The sequence below is a fragment of the Uloborus diversus genome, chromosome 10 (genome assembly GCF_026930045.1).
Source record: "Uloborus diversus isolate 005 chromosome 10, Udiv.v.3.1, whole genome shotgun sequence".
Classification (NCBI taxonomy): domain Eukaryota; kingdom Metazoa; phylum Arthropoda; class Arachnida; order Araneae; family Uloboridae; genus Uloborus; species Uloborus diversus.
Window position 1 is genome coordinate 376,799 of NC_072740.1, and position 12,271 is coordinate 389,069.

The window sequence follows — 12,271 nt, forward strand, 5'->3', positions numbered from 1 at the left end:
AAGAAAAAATAACTTACTGTCTTCGAGTAATTCTAATTGCTCCGGATATCAATTCTGATTGCGCTTCATCCAAAACTGAAGAATCTGGGGAGAGTATATAACGCGATTTTCTGGCATATGGTAAAGAAATCTACAGATTCAAAACTTGTTTATATGATGTTGAAGTCACCTTTATCAATGCTCAAATTTGAATCCTATGTAGCGTTATTGAAACATTGAATAACTTAGTTTTTTTCACATCAAGTTATTTCTCTCTCATATTTTTTCCAAATGTAAATTGATAGCAATATTTCTACCAAAATTTGACAAATCTTAAATAATCTGTTGAACTATATTGAAAAGTGTCGATAAAATAAAAAGTTTATTCATCATTTCATTTCTTTCTGTTTAAGGTCCATCTCTCCGTTATATTGAATTACCGATTGAGTTAATCACACATACTGTCCTTCAAGAATTGGCATACAAATGTACTTCCCTAACACATATGCTCCTGGACTTTTCAACAGCTATGCAACTGCACGACTTCAGCGACTTACAGACTTTTCCAAGCAGGTTGAGGACTATGTGCATCTGTCTGTCTGAAGTCATCTTCATGGAAGGGTTTATGAGGAAGATTTATAATTTCATCAATGGACTTGAAGTTTTGCATCTCATAGGTAAGATTTACTCCCAAACACACCCTGAAAATGTCCATAAAGATTTTGTATTTCATGAAGCGTTTTAACGACCATTTTTATACATATGAATTTAAGTTTTTGAAGTAGTTTAGACATTGTGAAAATGAGATTAATAAATCTGAAATTGCAAAACCATGTTAATAATTGTACAGAAATGATTTTTACAGTATGATATCTCGAATCTTTTGTTACTTTCATTAGTAAACAAGGTCGACAACAGTTTATATTTTCTGTTATTTTATAGACATACTAGCTACGTCACTCGGCTTTGCATGGTCTTTCTCAAAAAAAGAAAGTTCCTTAAATTGAGGCATGTTACACAATCTGGCTTAAATAAGCGAAAAAAAAAAATAGTGTAAAACTTCCCGTCAGAATACTGACAACAATCTTTAAAAATGCCTATTTCAATTGAGACCTTAGTCCTGAAAATGCCCATTCGAATAATGAAACATCGTAAATATTCCCTAAAAAGTCCCAATTATCATCTTATTGCATCTCGGTTAGCCATCTCGGTTGCTGCATAATAGATCCCTGTAGGAAAAAAGAAAAAAAAGTGGAGTACATGAGCCATTAGGCATTGCTTTTTCTCCTAAAACAATCAAGTTAAGTCTGAAAGGGTCATTATAATAGAGGAAATAGTCCCCGAGTAGCGTCAACAGATCCCATAAATTCCCATTAGAATTAGGACAACCGTACCCAAAATCCCCTGCACCATCTCCTTGTTAGACCCCGGAAGATCTTTACTTGTGTGATGACCACAGTCCATAAAAATCCTCGTCAAAAAGCAAGGACAACAGCCCGTAAGAACTCCCACTAGGATAAGGACAATAGACCCTGAAAGGAAAAAGAAAAACATTTCTTAAAATTCCCCATTTGGGTAAGAACATTTGTTTCTTAAAATCTCTGTTAGAATAAGGGTTAGAGTTTTCAAATCCATTAAGCAATCCCTCTAAAAATGTCTCTCTGGAGAAGAAAATAGTTCCAAAAAACCCTTTCAGAACGAGAAGATGTTTTATAATAGCATTAACATTCCCTCTTTTAAACCACTTTTAGAATGGAAAACATTGCTTCAAAGCAATCCCCTTTGAATAAATTCAGTACTCTCTAAACGTCCCTATAAGAATAACGACGTCAGTCCAACAAAATCAACCATTTTTATCTATCGTTAACTGCACATCTAAAAGTGCAGGTTATTAGTGTCAGTCAATAAATAACGAAACAGAGGCTATAAAACATATTTTACTCGACATTGTTCAAAAATACTGACCGAAACCTCTCCAAGAGCCTAGATTACCGAAGAAAACTGTTATAAGCAACGATGTGGGATCACATGGGGATGTATCTGGACTATAAAGGGGGTTGTTCAAGATTTACCACTTAAATTTCGGTAAAAGTTCTTTTTGTATTGGCTTTTTGGCGGTCTCACCGACCGCCAAAAAGTTCATCAAACCACCCTTATTTCATTTTCAGACCGATTGAATGTTTTTCCCAAGAGCTTTTTGTTTTGCGACCTCGAATACCTCCCTTGCTTATCAGTATCGTTAGGCAAGTGCATCTGATTTAAATTTCATTGCATTCTTAGAAGCGGTCTGTGAGACCGAACCTGCCCTTCAGTGTTACAATTTTCGGCAGTAGTAGACATGGCTGTTAACGTTAGAAACCGCGGATATAGGTTCATTTAATCTCATCCGCGTTATGTGGAAGAGATGCAAAATAGTCTAGATGAGGTTTAGAGTTGTTTGAAATGCTCACAAACGTTACGCAATGATGTTCTAGGAACAATGAAAGCTGAATTATTCCTCGAAATACGATGCGAAATACTAACAGTTAAAGAGTTGTCAAAAATTTTCCGTAACGTGATATAACCAATTTTATGGTACTAAAATGTTCTGTATATATTAAAGAGCTAAAATGAAATCATTAATAAATAATAGATTCATTTATATTACGAGTAGATAGTTATTTACTACAGCATATGATTTTCTTGAAAAGTCTTAAGACTCTAGCAAAATTTTCTCGGTCGGAAAAGGTATATTTCGATTAAAAATTCAAAAATATTTTTCCCCTTGCTAATAAACGTTCAAAGAACATCTGAGGGAAATTAAAGAAATATATTGTAATTACACGATTTTTAAAAATTTGCAAATCGAGCGGTCACTGAGACCTCACATCCCCTGCTACGTCCTACTTTAGCACCTCCCCTGTTACGGGTTAAACTCTTATCCCACTGGGAAATTAGTCGAATAATTCCTTGCTCATAAAAGTCCTTTGGCTGCTGCTGGCACCAATTACGCACGCACTCCTTTCCTTCATCGTCCAAATGAAATTGTTGTCCCCGAAGTGCTTTCTTGAGTTCCCCAAAGATGTGGGATCACATGGGGATAGATCTCAGATCTGGACCATACGAGGGATGGTTCAAGATTTCCAACTTAAATTTCCGTAAAAGTTATTTTTTTTCATTGGCTGTATGTCTACTGTTGTCTTGCAATAGGATGACAGCACGTGAAAGTTCACCGAGACTACACACAGCCAATGCAAAAAGAACTTTTACCGAAATTTAAGTGGGAAATCTTGAACAACCCCCTTTATAGTCCAGATACATCCCCATGTGATCCCACATCGTTGCTTATAACAGTTTTCTTCGGTAATCTAGGCTCTTGGAGTTTTCAAATCCGTTAGAAAAAATTTCCAAGGGGGATCTATTTCACGGGTTTTCCAAAGAAACTAAAACAAAGACCATCTGATAATTATTTTAAGTAAAAAGAACCGTTTTATTCCATTTTTTTTTGTCCTAAAATTGAAATTCGAATGGTTCGGTACTTTTTCGGCTTGAGAAAAACCCTATACGACCGTTTACGAGTGCAGAAGTATCTCCTTACCAATATTTTTTTCACGAATCCAGGAGTAATGAATTATTTTAACTAATTTCAATTATTTAAAGGCACTAGTGTAGCTGGAGTTTCATTTTTTCAGAGATCCGAAGAAAGCAGCTGTGTTACGCTACTTTAAAGATTTTAATTTCATTCTTATTTTTCATTCTTCAATCTTTTTTTCCCCTTAGTGGCGTAACTACACTTTCTGCCGCCCAGGGCGGTTCCTCAATTTGCCACCCTCTTGATGAGAAATAGCTAATACATTGAAGAGTCAAAAGAATTTAAAGTAAAAATAAGAGCTTAATTCAGAAGAAGGGGAGCTTTTTTTTTCTTGCAGAAGAAAAAAAAAAGTTCATAGCCAAACCAAAAAATTCCAAAAGTTAAATCAAAATTCGCAATTTTAGTTACACTAATAGAAAGGAGGCTTAGAGCTCCCTCTAGATTAATTTTGAAAAAAAAAATCACTTTTATGCTTTGTTTGGTGCCGTTAGGGGGGGGGGATTTTTCAAGGAAATTTTTCGAAATTGAAGTGTTAAAGAAGCAATTTAGGATATCTTTGGATGCGTTAAGAGATTGGGGAAGGTTCGGGGGCGCTGTCCGGAAAGTTTTTTACTACAATGTGAAAACCACAAATGCGTTATTGGCTGTATTTAGGGGTGTAAGGACTTCCCACTGAATTTTTCTCCCGAAATATTTTCCATATTAAAATTAATTTTTGGCTATCTTTGATGACGCTAAAGAGAGTATAGGGAACTTTCGGGGTGCTTTCAGGAAATTTTTCGATGCCGAAGTCTCAAAAACGCAATCGTAGGCTACCTTTGGTGGGCGTTAGGGAGCGGCTGAATGTTTCTAAAAATGCTGGGAAGTCTGATATCTCTTCCGTCTCCTCTGGAAACATTTTGAAAATGACGTACTAAAAACGCGATTTTAACCGTTGTTTGACAGACAGCGTTATGAGAGGTCCGTTGGGGGTTTCCCACCCCAAATCTTTCTCGAAATTGTTTTACATTTTAATATCTTCATCATTGGGTGAAAAATAAAAGACATCGCGGACTTACTTCAGAAATTTCTAAAAACGAAATTTCGAGCCAGTTTGTGATGTTGGGTGGACATTTAGAGCCTCTTCCTTAGAATTTTTCTGAAGTTAAAGTTTCAAACACTCATCTTTATGCGATTTTTGAAGACATTGCATGAGATGAGGGTTTTAAAATTTAAAGGTGATGTCCTAAACACACATTTTACACTATCTTTAATTACGTCATAGGAAGGGTCAGGTCGATCAGAATTCGACTGCCTTGAGGAATTTTTTGATATTGAAGTTTTAAAGGGAATGTTTTGATATATTGAAGGCCTAAAACCTGCATTTTTAGGCTCTTTGGTGACGTTAAGGGATAGGAAAGTTCGGTTGCTCTTCCCGAAAAATGTAACATTTATTGTGGCTTTAACAACGCAATTTTAAGCTGTCTTCATTTTTATTACATGAGAAGGGGTCAGAATTTGCCGGCCTGAAAGCACATTTTAAAGTTATCGTTGGAAACGTTAGACTGCGAAGGAAGGTGGGAGGGGTTGAAAATGGAGCCCCGAAAATTGCCGTTTTAGGCTGTGTGTGGCCAAGTTATGAGAGAAAGCGCTAGTAAGTGGCTCGCCTCCGGAAATTTTTTAAAATTGAAATCTTGAAAATGCATTTAAAGCTTTGTGACAGTTGGAAGGAGCGTAAAGGTCGTGGTTTCCTTATTTGTAGTTTAAAAAACGCAATTTTAGGATCTCTTTGGTTTTTCAAAAAGAGTTTGACTCCCTTTTGGATCCGTGCTTGAGCGAATCACTGTTGACAAACTCGGACGTTGCCGTCCAGGTTACGAGCAATACTTAATAAAATCCGGTACTGCTATATTGCCAAATTTGGATGATTCTCTTCTTTACTGATAGAGGCCGGTAATATAAAGAGGCCCTATACATTCTATTAACCGTACTGTGATTTATGAGAAGTAAAAGATGTGCATCGAAACTCATTACTTTCATTACTTTTGATGTAAATGTAAAAAGTTTTTCCTACACATTTTATTGATTAAAACCTTTTCATCATCATTAATGACTAAATGTGAAACTCATTGTATAAAGGAATATTGTTGATATAAAACAGTAATATTAACAGCAAATATTACTTGAGTTGTGAATAAGCGCTTTTATAAAGTGTACAATAAAATCCTTTTTGTCTTAATGAACATTTTGTAATCAAGGACCAATCAAAGCAATTGATGAAATAGATAATGTTATCCCGAAATTGAGCAATAAATTGCCCTCTATTTGAGAATTTTCTTCTCTTACTCTTGCTGTCACTTTCCTTTTAAAAAAATAGTGTTTTTTTAATAAGGTAATTTCAAAGGAACTTTCTTAAAATTAAATGGTAGATTCCTCAAGAACGAAAGGTTATGAAATGTATTGCTTCCTACCCTATATTAAACCTTTACGGTGAAGAAAAAACCTTAGGTCCCTTGATTTTACACTGCAGCTTCCCTCAGTCTGTAAATTAACACGAAGGGAGAGAAAAACCAAAGAATAGTGCTAAGATGTTCACAAGATAAACATATGTTTTGTATTAGAGTAATTTTTTTATCATAGTCGAACCAAAACTTTACAATTCAAAGATTTTTTTTTTTTTTTTTGAGCAATCATAATTGCTTATTACTTTCATTTGACTGTTTTGATGTCCTATGATTTTATTTTCCCACTACCACCCTCTGCAGCATCACCGTCGACCGGCTCCTCACGATGCTGCACCTCTAGCGAAAACCGTCTCGAGGTTGCGTCCATATCCTACACTTACACGCACCTTCACACACACACACACACACATATATACATACATACACCTACACACAAACACATACACACACGCATACATACAGAAAACTACACAAACACATACACACGCACATACAGACACACAAACGCATACACACACCTACACGTACACACAACTACACACATACACATATCCCCCCACACAAACACACAACTACCCCCACACATGCCTACACACACATACACATACCCCCCACACACAAAACAAACATACCCATTCCCCACACACACAAACACACAAGCCTACATACAGACACACACTCGTGATTGCGAAAAAACATAATTTGAATTTAAGATGTCAAAATTCAAATTAATTTTTTTAATCTGTTTTTTTTTTTTTTTTTTTTTGCCTCCAGTAATAGATGAAAAGTCTGCTTTCCTTATAGGGAAAATACATTGAGTTTTTTTTGTATCAAAAGCGTAAAATTGCTGCCCCAAAAAAGTGCCGCCCGGGGCGGACCGCCCCCTCCGCCCCTCCCTAGCTACGCCACTGCCTGAGTTACTCTTTTCTGCAGCAGGCAAATGAATATTTAATTTTTAGTTTTATAGAGGCTTTTGCTGTGCTCGTGGTCCTTGATTAAATTTTCATTATTATCGAAAAGGACTGTTAGCGTTTATAATGTAAGATTTGTAAACTCCTGCTCTTATTCTGATGGAGATTTTTGGGGAGCACATGCTCATTCGCATGGGGGTTTTAGCCTATTCTGCTGGTGGGGGGGGGGCGGTTATAGAATCTGTTGACGTAATACTGGAAGTTTTCTTCAGTCTAAAAGAGTTTTTTTTCTCGAGTATCTTCCGTAAAATGATGGAAATTTTCGAAGGAGGAGCCCTTACCGTTATTTTAAAGATGTTTCTCTTCTTCTGGTTAGGGGGGGAGGGGACTTTTAGGGACTGATACCCTTATTCTAATTTGAATTACATGTTTTTTTTTCCCTACTTTAAATAGAGGTGCTTTGGAATCTTCTCATTCTAATGATAATTTTTAGGAGTGTTTTAAGAAATCGATGTCCTTATTATAATGAGATTTTAGGAAAAGTTATCCTTTTTCTGCAGTGCAGTTTCGAGGACTATTTTCCTCATTCAAATGGAAATTTTTAGCGACTGTTGTCCTTACTTTGATGGGTATATTTATTGCGGGTAAAATAAAAAAATGCTTTTATATTATTTTTTTTTATTTCGCTGAGTACTTTTCCTAAATTAAATTTAGGAGAAATATGAAATAAATAAATCTCTTAGAAAATAAATAAATAATCTTGAATTTGTGATAAAAAAAATCGAAGAAAGCTAAGAAGAATTTATAAGTATTTACAATTACAAGTCCAATACAATAAAAATATTAAACTCCATTTTAGCACAGAAAATTATTATTGAAGTTTTTTCATTTTCATTTTCGTAACTCGTTATTTTCAGTCGAATAAAATATGAATTGATCTTTTATTTTATTAGGTACATACGAAAAAGTAACTGAGGAGGAAGAAGAAATTTATGAAGTCATCAACATTCACAAACTCAAAAGTGCTGTTCCCAATCTCCGAGTTGTCAACCTGTATGGCATCATCTTCGTCGATGACAGTCACGTGGAAGCTCTGAGCAGCAACTGCATTCAACTAGAATGTTTAGCAATAAACTTTTGCAACAAATTCACTGGAAGCACCTTAAAGCTGCTACTACAAAGATGCAAGAAACTTAAGTGCCTGCTTATGCAGCAGACATGTAAGCTTCTGATATAAATACCAAAGAAAAGTTCATGCTGAAATTTACAAATTGCTTGTTGTTAGTTGATTAAATTCGGAAACTCCAGTGAAGGATTAATGAAATAAAACTTAATGCGCAATTATCCTGCTCAAAACAAAACTCATTAGAAAAGAAATTATTGAACAAACTTTCCTATCAGTTTGATTGTACGGAATTTCTGTGCATTAGAGTACATTAACATAATAAACATGCAGTAAATCCCCGATTATCTACGGAATAGGGGGCATGGTAAGCACAGATAAGCGAATTCGCAGATTATCTGTAAAACAGGTAAAAAAACGATACTAGTGTAGGGGAGGGTGACCCAAAGCGGGTAGGTCACCCACAGCGGGTAGGCGTTCGTATGCCCCCCCCCCACCCCATGGTTTGTAAGCGTCGATGCTTATGTATGTCATGTTTACATGAACATCCCCGAGTCCCAGCGAAGCAGCACTGAAGCGACCTGTCGCAACCAGACTTAAAATAAAATAAAAAAAAGATACATTTCTAAAATACATTTAAAAAAAATGAAGTTCTGTAACTTGTGATCAGTCGCAGACCCGCTAATTTTTTTTATTGTCAATAATATTACGTTATTCTGACACCATCCACCTACAAACTACGATAGTCATTTCATGTGTTTCTTTTTTAAATTTAAGGTTAGAAGTATTGAAATAAAAAATGTGCCTTCGGGCAAAGCGGATGTAGGATTTAATCATATATTTATTTATAATTTCTTGACTCGTGAGCTGACTTAGATTTTCTATTTCAATAGGATAAGTATAACTTTAAAAGTTTTTTTTAGGATGGTAATTAATTAGTCTATTAATTTTCAGTTTGTTCTTTATGTTTTATAAACAAATGTGCTGACTTTAAATTGGATAAGTACAACTGTTATCTATTTCTTTTTTAATAATGGCACGTAGCTAGTCAACTATTTTAATCATTAATAACTTCATATTTGATTGGCAAATGTACCAAATCACAATTAGGTAAGTTACCCGCTTTGGGCTCCCTGGTATGGCAAAGCGAATTTTTCAAATGTTTGTACAGTTGATAATAAATTAATATTGAGTTTGAAATAATACAAAAATAACTTTTTATTTTGAAGTTCAAGAACCCTGCTAGGAAATAAAACCGAAATTGTCGCGATAAATGTCCAAAAACTACAATTTTCGAGCGTTCTTCGAAAACCTACCCGCTTTGGGCCACCCTCCACAATGCAATAACTTTAAAAAAATCAATAACGCTCTCATACATTTAAAAAAAAATGGGTAAAAGCTTTAAAAAAGAATCGCTCATTATTACAAAGGGACTACGTACATACGCGAGCAAACAGATTATCATGAGTTTACTGTACTAACTTAAGTCATGAACAGGATTACTGACCTGTTCTTGACCAATACCTTCCTAAACGATGAACTAACAATTTATTTCAGTGGCTTTCCATAAAATGTCGACTGTTCACTTTCAAACTGTCTACTATATACCTCTCCATAAATTAGAAAAGAGACAAATGAAATTTACTCATTGTGAATATAAAAACTTTTCTCAGATTAGCTGGAGTCTTTTCTCAGTTCATAAAAAGAGGATGATTGTAGTTTAATGGAAAAAAATGCTACTAGCTTTATAAATTAGTTATAAGGTAAAGTGGAGTGAAAAGTCAGGGTAAAATAATCAGTTTTTAAAAAACGTTGAAATAGGTGAAAGTATTTCTTTCTTTTTTATTTTATTTTATTTTATTTATTTATTTTTTTAGACAAAGTTTTTGCCAGTTTTAAATAGTATTAGCTATCCCTTTAATGATGGAATTGAATAATTCAGATTTATGAGCAGTAACAGAAATACAGTTTAATGTTACTTGTATGACTTATTTAAATAGTTGCTTGGTTATGTTAAACAGAGAAAAAAATTATTTAAAGTAACTTAAGGTAATTTTTACAGTAGTAATGAAGATCCTTAGAAACTTTTCCTAGATTAGGTTTTCTACATTTTCGCTAAAAGTAAATTCAAAAAGTATGTTTTAGACTCAAAAATCCTATGTATGTTATTAGATCAGGTCACGTTTACATTAGGTATAGCAAATATGATCTAAGCGTTTAGATTTCTTGTGTTTGAAACATTAAAAATGAATTTAATGTGGAATTTTAGACATTTTGTGCTGACTATTGTAGCTCAGGAACAATTTGAAACACATAACTTCTCTATGTGTGCCTCTTTTGGAAGTGTCTCTTAAAGAAGGAACAACTGCACATGCATAGTGTTATGGAACTTTCTGAAACAAGTTTGGATTTCCTCCATTGCTCAAGAGGAGTCAGCAGTTCCTCGAGAGGCATGGGCATAGCCTCTCGAGAAACTGCCTCTCCCTAGAAGACGTCCTCCAACTTTCACGCTTCTCCCTTATGTCTCCAACGATAGTTCAAAGTTGTGTTCTTGGGACTTCAACTTCGATGAATTTCTGACTGATAGCCGCTTACCTGACCCTTTAACAACATTTGACTAAAAATTACCTAAAACAGGGTAGTTTGGGATCTAAATTTCAATAATTTCCGGTGAGAGTTACCATCCTCTTCAGGAACGCCTCGAAATACAAGTATGTAGCTGAAAATAGCGCTTTTGAAACTTCAATATCGGAATATTTCTGGGACAACTGCCGAGGTCTGATTATTCTTCTAACATCAAAGATATCTTAAAATGTATTTTTAGGACTTAAATTTTGAAAAATTTCAGAATAGAGTATCTGAACCTTCCCCATTTCCTTAACATCACAGATTGGCAAACATAATATAAAATTGCTTTTTCAAAACTGCAACTTCAGAAAATTTCCGGTTAAAACCCTGGCCCTTTGACGTCACCAAAGGTACCCTAAAACTGACTTTATTTGGAAAATAAATTTGGGAGGGAATCGTAACTCATCTTTCCCTTACTTTTAGTAAGATGGCGTAAAAATTTGAATTTTGAAAAATTCTCCGAAAGTGGACCCAAAAACCTGTCGTACCTTCAAGTTAAAAAAAATTGAACAACCCCGTAGAAATTATGTAAAATTTATTCTATGAACCAATTGTATCTAACTGGCTAACCATCGGGCCGCATCTGGTCTCAGAAGTATTTTTACACGGTTCATTGTACACATTTCAATCATAAGATAGCACCTCAAAAACCATTTAATGTTATACAATTAAATTTTGAATCTATCCAATATTCGAGGCAAAACACATTTTTGGCGTATTATAAACTAATTAACAAGCACAGAATGAGTTTTAAAAGAGTGACAAAGCTTGACCACGGAGAAATGGTGGATTACCTATAACCGGAAACATTATTTGTATCATTTGTAATAGGTTGTTTGATAATATTTTGTAACTGACAGGATCAGCGAGAAGGTGCCTCTTACTACTCCCGGCGCTATCTGGCAGATTCTACCTACACTCCTGTTTGTGAAAATTGCACCACGAAGGACTTACGCGAGTGAGCTGAAAAGTGCAGGAAATGCGAAGTAGGGCATGACATGCAAATGATTAGAATTACAGACCGGTAGCGCATGCATATGCTGAGCAGCGCTCTCTGAACGGCAGATCGAACCGAATATAAATAGACGGCTGTAGCGAGGCGAGTATGATTATTGGTGGTTTATATGCTAGAGTAAACGTTAACTGAATCTTTACTATGACTCTTCGACGAAAGAAAGTGAAATTTGAGCAAATTTCGGAGTTTGAACTGGGCAGAATCGGCGGCCTTCGTGAAGCTGGATTGTCTTATCTTCCAGTAGCCGCTCGTGTGCAGCGTAACAGCAGCACAATCATGCGTGTTTGCAAATAGTGGACGGACAAGGGTCGGACTGCTCGGAAATCGGGGAGTGGACCCCGAAATGCGACGTCAGCTCGTGATGACAGACACATGGTGCGTATGGCGCTAACAGACCGCACAGCTTCTTCTAGACAATTGGCAGCAGAGTGGTCAACAGCTACAGGTGTTTCATTGCGTGCTTCATCACTTCGGAGACGTCTGCTGCAGTGGGCTGCGCGCAAGGATTCCTTTATACAGGATTCCTCTCACACAAAACCATCGCCGCCTGCGGCTACAATGGACCAATGTGCATAGGAGCTGGCGTGCTGATTGGCAGCA

The 12,271-nt window shown here is 35.7% G+C and overlaps 1 protein-coding gene across 1 annotated transcript; it reads left to right on the top strand.

The window, feature by feature from the left end:
• Positions 1–470: 470 nt before the first annotated feature.
• On the top strand, positions 471–8,142 carry LOC129231614 (uncharacterized). Its single transcript, XM_054865980.1, has 2 exons — positions 471–656; positions 7,859–8,142. Exons 1-2 carry the CDS (start codon positions 485–487, stop codon positions 8,140–8,142), a joined length of 456 nt encoding a protein of 151 aa, XP_054721955.1. The 5' UTR covers positions 471–484.
• Positions 8,143–12,271: the final 4,129 nt, after the last annotated feature.

Excerpts from the sequence above, each read along its gene's own strand:
- LOC129231614 (XM_054865980.1), top strand. The coding sequence starts at position 485 with ATGCTCCTGGACTTTTCAACAGCTATGCAACTGCACGACTTCAGCGAC. Across the intron at positions 657-7,858 it reads TGAAGTTTTGCATCTCATAG|GTACATACGAAAAAGTAACT; the intron begins GTAAGATTTACT and ends TTATTTTATTAG.